At 33.6% G+C, this 19,324-nt stretch overlaps 1 protein-coding gene across 1 annotated transcript; it reads left to right on the top strand.

Annotated features, from left to right (window-relative positions):
- The first annotated feature begins 8,354 nt into the window (after window positions 1-8,354).
- LOC108984806 (3-oxoacyl-[acyl-carrier-protein] reductase FabG-like) lies at window positions 8,355-10,734 on the top strand. Its single transcript, XM_018956868.2, has 3 exons — window positions 8,355-8,844; window positions 9,239-9,468; window positions 10,299-10,734. Exons 1-3 carry the CDS (start codon window positions 8,493-8,495, stop codon window positions 10,575-10,577), a joined length of 861 nt encoding a protein of 286 aa, XP_018812413.2. The 5' UTR covers window positions 8,355-8,492; the 3' UTR covers window positions 10,578-10,734.
- Window positions 10,735-19,324: the final 8,590 nt, after the last annotated feature.

Raw genomic sequence — 19,324 nt, 5'->3', positions numbered from 1 at the left:
TGGGCCATGTTTCTTATAGCATTATTTCTCTTTTGAATAAAAATCATCATCTATGTGTTACCTCTTTACTCCCAAATCCTAATGTGTGCTCTAGTTGTCAACTTGCTAAAAGTAAAAGACTTCATTTTTCTCTGAATAAAAACCGTTCTTCTCATGTTTTGGATCTTATTCATTGCGATTTGTGGGGACCGTCACCTGTTCTTTCAAATCTTGGATTTCGATATTATGTTATCTTTATTGACGATTACTCCCGGTTTACTTGGTTCTATCCTCTAAAACATAAATCTGATTTTTTTCGTATTTTTCTCCAATTTCATACATTTGTTGAAAATCAATTTTCTACTAAAATCAAAATTTTTCAAAGTGATGGGGGAACTGAATTCACAAATCATCAATTTCAAGGTCACTTAATTTCCTCGGGAATTCGTCATCAAATGTCTTGCCCTTACACTCCATCTCAAAATTGTCGTGCTGAACGCAAACACAGACATATAACTGAAACAGGTCTTGCTATGCTTTTTCACTCTCATGTCCCTCTTAAATTTTGGGTTGACGCGTTTAGCACTGCAACTTTCATTATTAACCGCTTGCCAACACCTCTTCTTGATAATTACTCTCCCTTTGAGGTTCTTTTTGGTAAGCCTCATTCTTACTCTAATTTTCATCCTTTTGGTTGTCTTGTTTTCCCCTACTTACGTGATTATGCTCCACACAAATTAGCCCCCCGTAGTCGTCCTTGTGTTTTTCTTGGCTATAGTATGTCCCATCATGGATTTCGCTGTCTTGATCGTCTCACTAATCAAGTTTTTATTTCTCGACACGCTGTTTTTGACGACCATGGCTACCCTTATAAAAATAACACTCAATCTGGGCCTTTAAACACTACCTCCATTTCTACCTTTCTAGAGCCGACCGCAACCCACTCTCCAAAAATAACTCCCTCTTCTCCCTCACAGCCCATTAAAATTCCGGATTTGTGTAGCTCTTGTTTAACTGACTCCCCTTGTAGTTCTGTTCCAACTTCAGTTTTGCATGTACCTGCTATGGATGGGCCGGGATCTCCCTTGGCTTCCTCCTTGCCCACTCCAGCCTTAGCTTCCGCTCTGAGCCCAACTATAAATCCAGGACCAGCACCAATCCTTGGCACCCACCCAATGCAAACACGAGCAAAATATGGGATTTTCAAACCTTCTACTCGGGCCCTTCATACATGCCTGGCTCCAAATTCAAATCTCATCAAATCCTTACTCACCATGCGCGAACCCAAAGGCTTCAAGACTGCTGCCAAGCACCCTGGATGGATTGCTGCCATGGATGAGGAGCTTCAAGCTTTGCATCAAAATCACACTTGGGACTTAGTGCCTCGACCGCCACGTACAAATATCGTTGGCTCCAAATGGGTCTTTCGCACCAAGTACCTTGCAAATGGCTCCGTTGATCGTCTCAAAGCCCGTCTTGTTGCTAAAGGCTACACCCAGCAACCAGGTCTTGATTTCAATGACACTTTCAGTCCAGTTGTCAAAGCCTCCACTGTTCGTGTTGTTCTTTTCTTGGCAGTGTCTAATCACTGGCCACTTCGCCAACTTGATGTGAAAAATGCTTTTCTAAATGGCATTCTTCAGGAAGAAGTTTATATGGAGCAACCTCCAGGATACATTGATCCAAAATATCCCTCTCATGTCTGCAGGTTGCGTCGAGCTCTATATGGGCTCAAACAAGCTCCTCGAGCATGGTTTCATCGGTTTAGTACTTTTCTTCTTGCTATTGGTTTTATTTGCAGTAGGGCTGACTCTTCTTTGTTTGTTCTTTCTAAGGGTACTGACTTAATCTATCTTTTATTATATGTTGATGATATTGTCGTGACCAGTAACAATTCACTCCTTCTTAATACTTTTATTAGCAAACTCTCCAAAGAATTTGCCACCAAGGACATGGGCTCATTAAATTATTTTCTGGGTCTCGAAGCATATCGGTCTTCCTCTGGTCTCTTTTTAAGTCAGGCAAAATATGCACATGAAATATTGCAACGTGCCAAACTTGTTGATAGTAAGCCCGTCAGCACTCCCATGGTAGTTGCACATCACCTATCCATTGATGGTCCTGATTTTGATGATCCTTCACTCTACCGGTCACTTGTTGGTGCTCTTCAATATCTCACTATCACTCGGCCTGATCTTACTCATGCTGTCTCTGCCGTAAGTCAATACATGCACAAGGCTTCCCTTTGCCACTTTCAGGTTGTTAAAATGATTCTACGCTACATTAAAGGAACCCTGCGGTATGGTCTTTCATTCACCCCCTCTTCTTCTCGTGATATCCGTGCTTACTCGGATGCTGACTGGGCCCTTTGTCCTGACACACGACGATCTATCTCTGGCTATGCTATTTACCTTGGTGATAACCTTGTCTTTTGGCGTTCCAAGAAACAACCGACAGTGTCCCGTTCAAGTTGCGAATCAGAATATCGAGCACTCGCCAGCACCGCTGCTGAAGTCAAGTGGCTTGGCCATCTTCTTCGTGATCTCAAGGTGATATCTTCCTCCTCTCCACTTATATTTTGTGATAATCAAAGCTCCATTTTTCTTGCAGCAAATCCAGTCTCTCACAGTCGCTCGAAACATATTGAGCTCGATTATCATTTTGTGCGCGAATTGGTGGCCTCCGGACAACTTCAACTTCAATATGTACCTACCAATCTCCAGCTTGCTGACATTTTTACCAAAAGCCTTAGTCGTTCTGCATTTATATTTTTTCGTTCCAAGCTTCGCGTCCGAGACTCTCAAACGCTAGGCTTGCGGGGGGTATTACGGTTACTCATCAAGCTCAAGAACAAGATCAAGTTAAAGAACAAGAACAAGATCCTTTATGAACCGGATCCTTTTGTATTTACAAATATATTTGTTAACTTAAACTCATCACGTGTAAATGTACATATACTGCTATAAATAAATAAAGTGATCCACCTGAAATTTACGGTGGTTTTTGCAAACCTTCACAAAAAGGATGAAGAGTTTCGAATCCAAATTTACTATTCGGAGAACCGGTTCATATGTTATCAAACTATCATGTTATTAGCATCAATCCTGATATATTTGATGTACAAGGTCAAAACAAAATAGGTAATTTCATTATGGATGCAGGCAACCTTCAAGCTTTATGTCCGACGACAACTAATATATTGCTACTTATATATACACATATATAGGCACGTAAATCCTTCTTTATTTGCAGAGAATTATACATGCATGCATGCATGGAGGACACACGGCCAGCGAGTACGTCTGAGACAGTGGAGAGAGATTCGATTGGCAAGAGACAATCCTCTCTATCACTGTTCAATCACAGGAAGAGGAGCATGAAAACAACATGAACGTGAAAAGGATTGCTTATAACAACAGCAACAGGACAGATCTATGAGAAAAAATAGGCATAAAAACTCTCAGATGCTGGAATTATGGCAAATGGGAATCTCGCCATTGGTATGTGTCACCTTCTCTGCTAATCACTAGCGGCCTTCCAAAAAACAATCTTATTCTAATTAATATTGGTTATATACGTACATATGATGAACAAAAACGATCATTTGATCACAATTACAGAGATTTTAAAAAAATAAATTTATAAATTGACATAATTTCATACAAAATATTTTTTTATCTATTTTATATAAAAATAACATCATAATATAACGTATTACATTAAATCAAATCAATTTATATATTTACTTTTGTGAAATGTAGTTAAGATTTTAACAATAATTTAACCCCGAAACATGTATAGTCGGAGAGAGGCCGAGTCAACCGATGCAAAGAAGAAGTCAGACTAGTGCACAAGTCTCTGTCATCACTAACATGAATCATTCTCTTTTGATCACAACAGTAGTCGATGATCAAGAGAACATCCTAATTCGGTCTTTGTTATATAAACTTTGGTCGGTCTATATTCCTCAAATCTGGCCACTTGAGACGAAAATGATGGTGGGTGGGGCAGCAACTGTGATAAAAAAAAAAGGCCATCATCTAGAAGCACTAATTATATAAATACATAGTGTGTGGACTTATGAATCTGGTCTGAAAGGAATTGGGTTCTTTTTGCAAAGCAGCTTATCTTGTTAATTGACCACATGGCTTTTTGATCTTTGTTTTCCCATCTCTTTTCTATCATCACCTTGTATTTTGACAACGAAACACGCAATTCCGAGCGTTTTTGGTAGGTGGGTGCGGCCTCCCTAAAGTACCTTTTGGTAATTCACATGGGAGGAACATGAGAAACCTTTATTTATAGAGTAAAATATTTTTTTAACGTGGATATCGTATTTATTTTTTTTTTTTCAAAGTGATTAAGTGACGCTTATGCATAACTATCATTTCTCTTATTTATATGATCATAACTTCAAAGATCAAATCAATATTATCATGTTGATTGTGCACTTAGTGAAAGTTATGACTTTTCACAACTCATTCTCAATGAAAGTTTTTTGTTAGGAGTTGTTCTTGCACTTTCATTAAAAGCTTCAGTCTGGTTTCTCTCTTTCTTTGTTACTTTGAGAAATACTTAGCCTGCACATAAATTTTACGAACTTGAACTTACAAACTGATAAGATTTGATGTGATAAGTATTTAATGTATTTTTTTTCATATAGAATCCGTATTTATTCACTTTTTTCAAAGTGATTGAGCGGCACTTGCGCACTCATGATTGCAATTATCATTTCTCTTATTTATATGTTCATAACTTCAAAGATCAGATCAATATTATCAATTTGATGGTGCACTTATTGAAAGTTATGACTTCTCACAACAACTCATTCTCAATGAAAGTTTTGTTTAGGAGTTTTTCTTGCACTTTCACTAAAAGCTTCAATCTGGTTTCTCTCTTTCCTTATTACTTTGAGAAATACTTAGCCTGCACATAAATTTTACGAACTTGAACTTACAAACTGCTATGATTTGATGTGATAAGTCGAATTGTAAATTATAAAATATATCTAACATTTCGCATTAACTACGTCAATTTAAGATATCTATACAGATTGTTAAGTTTCGGTTGAGACCTTTTTAGTTTAGAACTCGTAAACTTTTGTTGAGGGCTCAAAAATTCAGTACATTAGAATGGGCCTTGGGGGGAGGAAGATAAAAAAAATTTCTGCTTTGTGATCCATAAAAGAAATCCGGTGAGGAGCTTTTAATGTATTGGGCTTACTTACTGATGGATCATTTCTTGTGCATCCCAGTGGGTCACTATAATGTAGTTAGCGGATCACCCAAACACATAAAAATGAATGGTGGCGAAGTGTTCAATTAAGGCCAATGTTAGGTCCATCTAAGTTTGGGCTTCTAATTTGAGCGAGGCAAAACTATTTTTATTCAAATATATATATATATATATATATTTTTTTTTTTTTTGCGGAGAGCTTGATAGCATATGATCCGGTTCTTTAACTAAAAAATCTGGATTCGAAACCTCCACCATTTTTATAAAAAAAAAAACAAAGAAGAAAAAGAAATATGTGTTATTTTTCACCGGATTTAACAATTAAATCTTAATCATAACGTAAATCATCAAGTAATTTATGAATATTTCAGAATTCTCAAATATAAATGTTTGCTAATTCATATGTAATATAACAAGGATAATGTTACATACAGTCGTGGAATGCGCAAATGCCGTGCAGTCACTTTGAAAAAGAGTGGAGTCTATTATTAAAAAATTAATTTCTTTTCATATGGATCCCGTATTTATTCATTTTTTTCAAAATGACTATATGATATTTGCGCACTCACGTCTACAAATATCATTTCTCATATAACAATCATGCTTATATTATATGTAGAGGAAGATGCCAACCTACCAAACTTTATGAATTCTTTCTTCTTTTGCTTTTTGATTTTTTTTTTTTTAAGGTCGGTCATGACTTGACTTGAATGGACTTGTATAAAACAATACAAAATGAATGATCTGAACACTGTTAATGTCTAAGATTGTTTTATAATTATAAGCTTTTTATATCCTCTACAGTTGAAATTTGAAAAAGAGATGGATATAATAATATATGAATTGTTGTCGTTTTCGATTAGATTTAGAATATTTTCTACATTGTTACATACATATATTGTAAACATCTCATATCATACTTATTCTCTAAATGCTGGGATTTAGATCTCTTAAAATTCATGTTTTAATTCAATATTTAATGTTGTCAAAGGAATTCATTCAAATAACTATAAATGTTGTGAAAAATGTTTATATGTTACTCTCACACTCTAAACTCTAAGTTGGAAGAAAAATGATATTTGCAGTCTAAATATATATAAGTTTTACGCATTCCTTTTAAAAAAATGATCCAAATACCTAAATTAAATATATATATATAATTATCTTAAGAGAAAATCTATTTAGAAGTTTTTAAGAATTATAATGAATTACAATATAGTTAGTGTGCTAATTTACGGACTTATGTATAACATAGCTCTTATTTTAATTCTAATTCCACTATGGGGCTCAATTAGTAGTAGAATAATATTGCAAAGTCCGTACCATTATACACGGAGAGAATAAAGGGTACATTTATACGTTAATAATATTTTAGATTATTTATTTATAAATGATAATAAAATAATTTGAAATGATCTAAACTCCCACCCGCAGACTAAAACAATTTTATATAGATATATGATATTTTCAATCATGAAATGTGTAAATATTACATAATCATTTTTAAAAAAATAATTAAATACAGAATTTCATAAAAAATATTAATTTTTAATAGTAAACTTTATTTTATTTATTTAAATTATTACGCAATGTTTTGAATACTGTACTGGACGATGTACCGGTCAAGGTACTGGAACGAAATATTTCGGTACCGGTACCGTTTCGGGATAACGTTTCGGGATAACGTTTCGGGATAGTTGATATATAAATAAATTATATATATAAATATATATAAAAATTATATTTCAAAATAATAGTTTATATATAAATAAATTATATATAAATACATATATATATAAATTGTAAATAGTCTAATCTGAATTAGGGGTTAAAAAATAAATTTGTAGTTTGAAAAAATGAAAAAAAAAAAAAACACAGGCCGAAATTTAGACCGAAACGGCCGGTATTTTGGCCGGTATGGAACACATATAGTACCTGTACCGGCCGAACGGCCGAAACGAAAAATTTCGGCCGTACCGGCCGGTACGGTACGAAATTAAAAACATTGCTATTACGGCGACACAATAGTATATAATAGAAAAACGCTTGTTGCAAGTGTTTGGTGCAAACGACGTCCAAACGGGACTAACGTGGAGGCACTGGATGAGAGAGATTGAACTGAGGAGAGAGAGATCGAGCTAATAAGAGAGAAAGACGTAGCTAATGATGAGAGAGATGATGAGAGAGAAATACCGAACTAATGAGAGAGAGAGCTGATGAGAGAAGAAGATTGAGCTGACGAGAAAGAGATGATCCGAGGAATGAGAAATAAAAAGAGTTGATGAGAGAAAGAGAGCTGACGAGAGAAAACATATGCATTTAGAGAAAAAATAAACAATTTATTTTAAATCTGACGTGATATGAACGACTGCATACCGATTATATCTAACGATTGCATATAGAAAAAGAGTAATGTTACATATAGTCATGAAATGTACAAACGTCGTACAGTCGTTTTGAAAAAAGTATGGTCTATTATTAAAAAATTAATTTCTTTTCATATAAGTTTTACATTTATTCATTTTTTTTAAAACGATTACATGACACTTGTATACTTACAATTACAAATATTATTTTTCATAAAAAAAAAAACTCTATATAATATTACTCTTTTATATATTTGTCTTCTTGATGTTCTTTCCCAACAACCACGAAACCGTGTTTTAAAAAAAAAAGTTGAATTCCACGCCTGCTCCTTTTTCATAATTTTGTCTTCTGCTGAATGTTTTACACAATAAAGGTTTAGTTTACTATTATTTATTATTTTATTATTATTATTTTTATATATTATTATTTATAGAATATTTAAAAATATCACAACACGTAGATGCAATCTTAACTACCGATTGATTGTTTTTTTTTAAAAGGTTTTATATACATATTATCATTTTATTTTTATTTTATTAAGTATGATGTGACATATTTATTATTATTAAATAATAATTTATTATATATTTATCTATTATCTAATAATTATGACTGTATTAAATAATATTTAATATAATTAAAATAAAATAAGAATATGGTAAATAATATTATTTCTTTTTTATTCTAATGCATTAAACGTTTTTTCCTACCAACCGAAAAAAAAAAAAAAAAAAACAACTAGGAGGCACTACTACCAGTCTACCACCGTTGTCGTAAATAATAATAAACACCTCCCCCCCCTTTCTCTCTCTCTCTCTCTCTCTCGTATAATCGTATTTATTAGAGATTATCCTTCATCAGCTTCAGCACATTGGCCGTATCGGTGTGAATCCCTTCGACATAGAAAGGACATGGCGAAGCAAGGTTCCGAGCATCTGCTGGAGCCATGGAGGCGGGACCTGGAGGGAAAAGTAGTTATGGTGACGGGGGCGTCCTCCGGACTCGGCCGCGAATTCTGTCTTGATCTCGCCAATACCGGCTGCAAGATCGTGGCCGCCGCTCGCAGGGTCGACCGCCTCAACTCCCTCTGCCACCAAATCAATCACCTCGCTTCTTCTTCCGCGTCCGATTCCCGAGGTGTCCGAGCCGTGGCTGTAGAGCTAGACGTCTGTGCCGATGCTCCCACCATTGAGACATCAGTACAAAAGGCTTGGGACGCGTTCGGACATATCGACGCCTTGATCAATAATGCGGGAGTTAGAGGCAATTTACTCTTTTGTTTTGTTCTTATTTGCTTTCATTTTGGTTGTTGAGAAAATGAAGGAAATAACCAAAATGAGGGAAAATTTTGAGTTTGGTACTAACCGAAGCCAATAAACCATTAAAGTTAAATCTCTTCTACCTTGATTTCTTAACAACAAAAATAAATCGTTAATTTTTAGGCCGGAACTCAAATTTCACGTTTGATATTAGCCTGCTGAGTCTTATCCGAATTTCCCGATACTTCTTTGCGAGTATATAGGGCTACATAGCTGCTTCTTCCTCTGTATTTTGATTCTTGGAGCCTGTCTAAGATTCGGATACTTTGATATGGATCTATCTCTTTTTCTTTTACTTGTTTGATCGATGTTCTTAACTATTACGCTGCGTACTATAGGTAATGTGAAATCTCCGTTGGACTTGTCTGAGGAGGAATGGGATCAGGCCTTCAAGACAAACTTAAAAGGAACCTGGTTGGTGTCAAAATATGTCTGCATACGCATGCGTGATGCGGAGCGAGGAGGATCAATCATTAACATATCTTCAATTGCTGGTATTGACCGTGGGTATTTGCCTGGATGTGTCGCCTATGCGTCCTCAAAGGCAGGCGTAAACACCTTGACAAAGGTAATGCCATTTGTTATGCAATTGTTTCGAAATATGGGGTAGTTTCATAGTAGTTGTTTGGGAATAACTTCTTCAGGGTGAAAAACTATAGGTGCAGTGAACCTTAGTTTTGTATTCTCTTTTCTGACCTATGAGTAAAATTATGCTATCTTCACAAAAAGAATGCACTGCGGATGGAGAAAAAAACTCATTCTTAAAAAAAGATTTAACTTTGATTAAAAGAATGTACTTCAATCTATTAAAGAATTAGTATACAAGTGAAATTTATTTTTATTGTTTCAAGGAAAGTCATCTGAGTATAGTTCTTATTTAAGGAAAAAAAGAGAGATTTTTTTGCCGTTTGAAAGGAAAATAACTTCCTAGAGAAAGCTGTTAGGAGTAGAGAGATGCAAATGTAGACTTGAGGAATGCCCTTCAGACCAAACACTTTTCAACTGCACGACCTGAATTTTATCATATTGGACACTTTTGGAATCAGCAACGCTGCAACAGATATAATTACCTTCTCCAAACACCACCATTTTCATTTTCAGATCGTGATATTTAGGGTCAACGTGTTGAAGAAACTAGGACACTAATGATGTTTTATGATTATTCTACCTGGATGTCTACTTCTTATTTTTCCATGTTTAGTGACTGGTCCACATATTCCACATGGCGGGGAAAAGGAGAAGGGGTGTGAGATTGTGCTTGGCTTTTTCTGTAACCATACGAGGACATCTTAAAATGGAGTTAGGAGCCAGTGTCCTTCAAGTCTCTGAATATTTTTCTTTAAAAACTGTTCCATTATATTATTTTCTGAGTTTATATGGTATATTGTAATATTGCAGGTTATGGCTATGGAATTGGGAGTTTACAAAATTAGAGTGAATTCAATATCACCTGGCCTTTTCAAATCTGAGATCACTCAGGCTCTTATGCAAAAAGATTGGCTGGATAACGTGGCTAAGAAAACTGTTCCTTTAAGAACATTTGGCACATCCGATCCGGCATTAACATCACTTGTTCGATACTTACTACATGACTCTTCTGAATATGTTTCGGGCAACATTTTCATTGTTGATGCAGGTGTAACGCTACCGGGTATTCCTATTTTCTCTTCCCTTTGATGCTCATGTTTTGTACTGACATATAATAACTAAGTTTCACACTCTACCTCATGTGTGAGGTATTAGTAGTTTCTGAAACTTATGGTTTTTTTTTTTCCAATTTCTTTTTCCTGCCATTCGGTTCAATGCATTGTGATATCTGGCTGCTTTACTTTTATCTGCGTCACTGGGACAAGCTTAATAAATTTGATAGTGGTTGAAAAATCAAAATTTCCATGAACAGTCTCTGGTTGATCTGGTTATTGGCATGCTTTAGGAAACTTAAGGATTGAAATTGTGGTTAGAGAGATATAATTTGATCTTTCAACTTGCTGCCTGATGACATCCATTATTGTCAACTTCAGAGAAATATTTATGCAATCGCTGTCTTGATATGTCGAATCCATATCTATTTGCAGAGGTCAAGTTTCTATATACATTGCAATTATAATATCCGCGAGCATAGTGGAGAAATTTGTGTTATATTTATTTTCTTTGCCAAATATTTTAATTTTTTTTTTGCCAAATAGTAAGGTTATTGCTTCTAAAACCAGTGATGATTCTATGCATTAGAATAACCATTCGCACTTGTACGAGCTCGGTACAGACCTTCCCGCAGCAAGTATGGAAAATGATACACTTGCAATTATTTTTTACAACTTTTGTACCATCATGTTTTAAATGAAGGATATTTTGTAAAATAACTTATAAAAATAACATCATTTTACACAAATACTCTCATTTCTTGACTCCAAAATCCTACACAACTTGACTTCCTGTGCTGTTTGGTAATCCTCACTCGATCACTGTTTCTATGTTGTGAGGGCGGCTGCATGGGCCTCTGCAATCTGCCTATGGCTCATATGGATAGGCTTTTATGTTTGGGAAATGCTATGAATCAGCCCCACACCAGCACACACTTCACATCACTTTTTTTTTTTTTTACACTCAATAGGTTGAGTGTGTGCTGGTGTGGGGCTGATGCAAATATTTTTCCTTTATGTCTACACCACTTGTCAAACAGGCTAGACTTGTAACTATTCAAAAAAAGTCCGAGTCAGGCATCTGCCTCTTATTCTAAAATTATATTTAAGAGCTTTCTAAGGGCCTCCAACGTTAGGGGCTTTTTTAGTGTTACGTATTAAAATATTTTTTAATTTTAAATAAGTTAAAAAGTATATTTAAAAAAAAAATTTTAATTTGATACTTTTTTGGATAATGTGAAATGTAGTTCTAATTTTAAAAAAGATTATTAATGAGCAAAATATCCATACAACTTGCAAATAACCTTTTATGTCATTTCTACATCAAAAAATATATGGTTTTAATATTATTTTTACACAAATATAACATGATTGAAAATGCTTTAGATTTATGGTTACCAAATAATAAATAGTTTTTTAATAGTAGAGCGTATTACTTAATCTCTACAACTATAAACTTTAAGCTAAAAGTTAATTATTCACTACAACCCCAAACATTCATTAAAATGATGATTATGTCTAGTTTGGTTACACATATAAGATGATATGATATGAGTTAAGAAATCTATAAATAGTAATGAAATAATTTGTGAATAGTAGTAAAATGATTTAAGTAAAAATGTTTTATAAAATTTTGGAAAATGAGAGAGAACATGTGGTATAAAAAAAATTAGTTAAAAGAGGGTTATAATATAATTTTTTAATATAATTTTTTTTTAAAAAATTTGAAAAAGTTGAATTATTTTTTGTGTTTTATGTAGAAGCTTGAAAAGTTGTAATGATTAAGTAATGACTAAATGAAAAATTTGAAAATTTGAAATTAAAAAATATTTGTGTTTAAATGGTATTTAAATGTTGAGATAAGATGAGATATGTGCCTTGTGGAACCAAACCATAATTATATCACGTCCCAGATCCTCTCTTCTCTTCTAGAGATGATCGACGTGTTTTGGAAGGTGAGATGAGAATTTTGTGTTTTGTTTGAAAGTTTTAAAATATTATATTTTAATATTATTATTGTTTTGGAATTTGAAAAAGTTGAATTGAAATTTAAAAAAGTTGAATTGTTTATTATATTTTATATGTAATGATAAAATGAGATGAGATAAAAATTTTATGTTTTGTCTTGTGCCCCAAACCAGTCGGCCCTGGGATGTTTCCTCCTGTGTTTTTCTTGGGCTTTTGAGGAAAAACAATGTGGTCAAGAACACGATGCAAAGCTAGGGTAGGTTTGGGAGGTGAGCTGAGACATAAAATTCTCATCTCATCTCATCATTATACATTTTTTAAATCTCCATACAAAATATAATAAACAATTCAACTTTTTTAAATCTCAATTTAACTTATTTAAATCTCAATACAATAATAATACTAAAACATAATATTTTAAACACTAAAATAAAATACAAAATTTTCATCTCACCTCCAAATCTGCCCTAAATGGAAAGGTTTCTGACTTTTTTTTTGTTTGTAAGCTGTCGTATGGTTTAGAATTTGAGTCCTTGAGCTGTACAGCAATTTGGTAGTTTATGGATCTTATTAATGGAGTGACCAGAGAACTTAAGATGTTGATATGTACATAAAAGAAGAGAGAGACTAAAGAAATTATGTCTTTTTTGGATAATGAAAGTGTTTTATCTCATCTTATTTTATTATTATAATTTTTTTAAATTTTTACACAAAATATAATAAATAATTTAACTTTTTTAAATCTCAAAATAATAATAATAATATTAAAAAAATAATATTCTAACAATATTTTATTAAATTTTTATTTAAAATCATCTCATTTCATTTCATCTCATCTCACTATCTAAATCACACCATATTAACCGGTTAATGGGACGAGTCACAGAGATGGGAGGAAATAGAATAGAAAAAGAGGAATAACAATAATCAATGGTTGGAAGATTCTATTCTCAAATTAGATGGAAAGCAATTGAAGAAGCTAAAAAAAAAAAGGTTGTAAAATGTTAGTGAAATCGTCAAGAACCCAACAATAAACAAAAAGATTTCTCGTCTCCTTTAGCCTTAAAATTGCATGGCTCCACTCTGAAGATCGTCTGCATGCAACACTTTCTAAGTTGAAGCCCGACCCCTTACATGATCTATCGTATATATATCACGAAAACATTAGATCATGATTTAAGAGCTCTTATGGGTGATTAATAGCAACAAACCGATGTCACCCAAAACAGAAATTAAGAGATAATGGAAACCTATTGTTTATACCAATAAGGCATTTTCCGAAGGAAAAAATTGACAGATTTAGGAGACGTTTGGATTCGCAAGTCATCTCAACTCATTTCACTACTATTCATTACTATTGAGCAACTTTAACTCACAAATCTCACTACTATTCACAACTCATCTTATTACTATTCACAATTCATCTTAACTCATCTCAGCTCATCTCAAGTCATCTCAAGCCATATTCGAATCCAAACGTCTCCTTAAAAAAAGAGTAATACTATATACAAGTCGTATATACAAGTCGTGAAGTGCGCAAGTACTGTATAGTCATTTTGAAAAAGAATATGATCCATTATTAAAAAATTAATTTCTTCTCGTATAAATCCTTTATTTTATTTTTTTTTAAAGTGATTTTCACAACTGATACATGGTAAATTATGCCATGTAGAAGGAGATTTTCGTCTAAATCATCACATGATCTGATCTTTTATTGTAGAATTGAAAATGGAAGACACACACACATATATATATATATATATATGTATATAATTAATTTGTAGAAAACTTGTCATGTAATAGTGGAGACATGGCTGGCAAAGTATCAATCAAAATTACAGTGGGGGCCGCTTCATAATCATTCGAGACAGAGAAATTAAAATGACTGACTATATACAGTTCAAATTGGTACTCAGCTTACTTCGTCGCTATTACCCTTTTTAATAAATTGCAGACAAATATGCAAATCTATGGCCGAAAGTCATCTTATCTTGATGTAGAATGCATGATCATATCCATACATCCAAAAATGGTTGTCTAGTTGTACTGCATGAACAAAAAATGCGTATAATTGTATGTCTGTGCTTGCAGGTATGATCAATGCATGTTATGCATACATATCTACATCATGCATACATAGAAGAAATACATGCATGTAAAAAGTTCTACTAAATTTAGAAGATTTTATAATCTGAGATTCTGAGAACTAAGTAAAAAGTTCACTGGAAAAAAGCTGCTTTTTTTTTATACAAGAGAGAGCATCAGCAGAGAAAAAAGCAGGACGATATTCATTCACTCCAACAACCCCATTAATGGCATTAATGTTCATGAAATATTTCAGAAATACTTCTTCCAATATACTATCAACAAATAAGTATAAATCCTCACCAAAAATGTAAAAATTACTAAACTTTCATATACATCTTTAAGATTATTTGAAATATTCAAAGGCCTCAAGCATAACAAATGCTCTTAAAAATCAGAAAGGAAAGGAAGGAGAAGAAATGGAGATTAAGCCAAAAAAGTTTCATAGTTTGAAAAATAGAAGATGATAGGGTTTTCCCTACAAACTCATCTATTGTGCAGAGGATTTGGACCCGTGTAGACTTTTCTCTTATCAGCACCAAAAATCTCATCAGCATCTTTTTCTGCATTTCCTGTGATGCTACCATGAGGTTTGACAGGATTAACCTGGAAACCAGACCCACCTTTGAATCTGTTCAATCTTCCACTCCCAGCAGCTAAACACGGAGTCTCCAACTGTAGTATCATCAGCAGAAGCAGAGACAAGCATGCTAACTCTGTTATCAAACCCATTCGTTTCTTGTGCATAACCCAAATCATGGCATGTAGCACTTTCTTCTCTTCCTCTTTCTGTGTCCTAAAAGGCCGAAAATGGGAGGTTTTTAGGTGGGGTTGGCACGGAGATGGCTGAGGACTATTTTATCAACAGCCTTTTATGGCTTTTGTTTTTGTTTGGGAGCCTTGGAGTTTGGAGAGAGGAGGCAAGTCAAATAGAGGGCGAGAGTGAGAGTCAAAATGCATAGGGCTTGCTGTCTGTTTTCTATAAAAATATGGTGCACAGAGCGTGTAATTTCTTGGAAACTACTTTTGCTACTGGTTTCAGCGCCTAATTTCTGTTGGGGAAAGCTCTTGCACCAGAGAGAGAGAGACAGACAGACAGAGAGTGAGAGTGAGAGTGAGAGTGAGAGTGAGAAAGGGTAGTGGCCGAGTGGGTGTGCTCAGTTTCCTAAACTGAAGCCACCCTAGAGCTAAAGCTAGTTTCCAATATTTATCAATCTTGGTTCATGAGAGAAATCATTTTATCGGTTTTCACTTTGGTTTGCTACAAGGGAGTATCTTGTCAAGTGAGAATATCTTCTCTATTCTATAGAAGAAATATATATATTTTAGTCATAAAAAAATTATATAAAAATAATCTTATAAATTTAAATAATTTAATATAATTCGTTAGTTTATAAAATTATTTTTATTTTAAAATAAATTTATTAAAATTATATAAAATTATGTTAATTTATAAAATTATATTATATATATATATTTTTTATAGATATAACAGTACTCAAAAGAAAATAATACAGGCCACTTGCCCTTCCCTAAAAAGTTGGCCAGGGGCAGAAAAAGTGATGTCTCTGCATTTATATGGAACATTAAATGCTGTATGATATCTCAAATTTATGGGAAAGATAACAACGAAACTACATAAAAATACAACCACATGGTTCAAAGGTTCAAACAAGTTTGTTGCACTCTGTTGCAGCTCCTCATTCCCTTCCTTTATAATTCTTGATTTCTCTTTCCTTACTATATAATAATATCAGTGCTGATAAATAGACAAAACATTTATGTTGTATGTTTTGTGTATTTTAAAAGCTTGATCTCGTGAAGTATTTTAAAAGCCAGACATTTAGTATCAATCGCAGGTACATATCCCAGTACTAATGGTGTTATCCATGGTGATTTATGTAGTGTGGTCCTTCAAATAAATAGATGTTCTGTAACATCCCATTTCCGTAGGATAGAATTGTTACTAACATTCATAACATAATATCCGAAAAAGAGATTCATATTCTAAAATACCTCATTTATTGAAGAGCATTAAAATGTTAAAATTGAATTGAATATAATTGTTTCAAAAAAGGAACGTAAAGTAAAAGAATATAAAGTAATCCTATGAATGACATAAAAGAGATCTAATTCTTGTGTGAATATCACTTATTCCTTTCTAATTCTTTGTACTAAATCTACTCTTGGCCATCCAGCTCTGCGTCATCATAATCTCCATCTGTGATAATTAAATATAGAAAAATACAGGAAGACAAATAAAAATGAGTCGAATACTCAGTAAGTAGCACATCATACTGTAAAATATAATTTGGCCTAACATGGACTTAATTTCTAAAAACTCTTCACATCATACATACAGTATCACAAATGCACAATCATACACGTAACATAACTTTATGAAAACTTTACATACATATATCGTCACAGATTCATATAGCTTATGTATTCATCATTAATATGAGCAGAAGCATATATAATCATGGCAAACATGTAACGTGAATGCATAATATCTTATTTATCTTGTCTTAACATTGAGTGAAATACGTTTGAGTCATTATTTCACTTAACTGGCGTAACATGGAGTGAAACACGCTTGATTCTGTGTTTCACTTAACTTGCATAACATGGAGTAAAACACGCTTTGGTCCGTGTTTCACTTAACTTGTAATTAACCATGCTTGGGTCTGTGGCACCGTAAAACTTTTTATCTTTCTTAATGCATGAGAATTTATTAGGCTTTATGGACATTTGCATATTCTTGTACATGACATAGTATAACATGACACATTCTTGTACATGACATAGCATAACATGGTATATTCTTGTACATGATATAGCATAACACGACATGACATAACATGGCATATTCTTGTACATGGCATATTCTTGTACATGATATAGCATAACATGACCTAGCATAACCTGATCTGAACATTTATGACATTCCATGACATACATAATCTAAGTACTACATGAACATGGCATACATAATCTAAGTATTACACGAACATGAACATGACTTGCATAATTTGGCTATTCTATTACATGGCATACTTGACTTGAATTAGTACATGAACATCTTATGGCTTTCATATGATTTTAGTAAACATTCAATCAATCAAATAATAAATTCATTCGTTCAACTATAATCTCACATTTCATCAAAGATCGTGAAATGATTCTAACCTTGACTTGTCTCTTAGCGTAGTGTAGATAACCATCATAAGCACATCATATTTTCATACATAACAATAATATCTACAGTACGCATGCATTTATATGATTATACTATTTACCTCTTAGTGTTGCTTCTTGATTTCCAACTTGTAGCGCGTTACCGAGAGAGGGACTAAGTGTGAAGGCGGTTCAGGGTGGCTAATCGTGACGTCGGTGCCACTGAGAGGTCCCTGAGGGAATGGGTGCGACGGGAATAGGTTGGCTGGCATTTTCTGTGGTGGTGTGGGAGATGGTCCGTCGAGATGGCTGTTGGTTGCCGGGAGGGAGGCTATGTGGTGCTTACGGGAGTGAGTTTCTTTCTCTACGTGAAAGAGTCATTTCTCCAGGAAATTTTTTTGTGTGTATAATTCAGAGGCCTTGTGGGTTTCTTATGGGCGACAGGAGGGAAGCAATGTGAATCTTTAGGAGATTGTCTATAATTCGAAATTGCCTAAACTTTAGGAATATTATCCTACGAGGAGTCAGATTCTGAGAGGATTTTGAAGAGTCGGTTGTAGTTTCAAACTATGAAACTAATCTAATATGGAAACTAATGAATAACTATACAAAAGTTTTGATAAGAAAGAATCACCATATAATAGATAGCATATTTCCTAATAAAGATAATAAAAATAAATAATAAATAAATAAAAATATAAAATACTGGTTTAAAGCCCTAAATTTGGATCCATATGTTACATGTTTTGACCAAAAACTAATTTGTTTATGGTGGTCTGGTCTCCAAACAAAAATGCCTTGGAAAAGAAATCCATGCTTGAGAAAATGGCCTCATAAAAAGTTCTTTCTTTTTGCCTATGATATGCCTTTTGCAAGATTTAAATGGAAGGAATAATTTTATCAAGAGGCATGTCATGAACATACAAGTTATAGACATGGGGATTGAGAATCTTGAAAAAGTCCTGAAGAATATATATCCAATCTTTAAAAAGTAAGATTAGACCCTTGGCGGCCTAATTAAAGTATTAATTCGTGTTTAGATTTCTTGTGAAAGTGTAGTGCCATAATAATAAGTATTGACCAATTCTCCATACATTTTAATAATTATTTGATCTTAAAGTGAAAAGACAGGCCAGAAAATTGACGAGAAAAATTCTTTTTATCAATTACTATTTACTATTTTATATTTTACATTTTATGAAAAATATCTTCATATCTTATAAAAAATATATAGATATAGAGTGTGAGAATAATTAATAACTGATGTATATCATTCCTCAAACTACAAAATATTGCGAGAAGCTAAAAGTACGGAATGTGTAATGGTAAATTAGGAGAAGTTGAAGGAAAAATTAGAAAACTGGAGGCGATCGAGTTGGAGGGTGGGCCAAAGAGAGGCAGGGGGGTGAATATAAGAGAGAGTGTATGTAGTGGTTACTTTCTTGGAAGAAATGATGATGTCTAGGGTCACTTTTTTTCAATTTTAGAAGAAAGATCAGCCCACCAAAGTCACGGTCACTTGATGATTTTGGCACCCAGATAAAAAAAGGTGAC

The sequence above is a fragment of the Juglans regia genome, chromosome 4 (assembly GCF_001411555.2).
Source record: "Juglans regia cultivar Chandler chromosome 4, Walnut 2.0, whole genome shotgun sequence".
Classification (NCBI taxonomy): domain Eukaryota; kingdom Viridiplantae; phylum Streptophyta; class Magnoliopsida; order Fagales; family Juglandaceae; genus Juglans; species Juglans regia.
Note: the sequence above shows the minus strand (reverse complement) of the source record. Positions and strands in the feature narration are given on the sequence as shown.

What these genes read in the sequence shown, in the direction of transcription:
- LOC108984806 (XM_018956868.2), top strand. Translation starts at nt 8,493, where the DNA reads ATGGCGAAGCAAGGTTCCGAGCATCTGCTGGAGCCATGGAGGCGGGAC. An exon ending in CAATAATGCGGGAGTTAGAG is followed by an intron (nt 8,845 to 9,238) that starts GCAATTTACTCT and finishes TGCGTACTATAG; the next exon opens with GTAATGTGAAATCTCCGTTG. An exon ending in GCGTAAACACCTTGACAAAG is followed by an intron (nt 9,469 to 10,298) that starts GTAATGCCATTT and finishes GTAATATTGCAG; the next exon opens with GTTATGGCTATGGAATTGGG.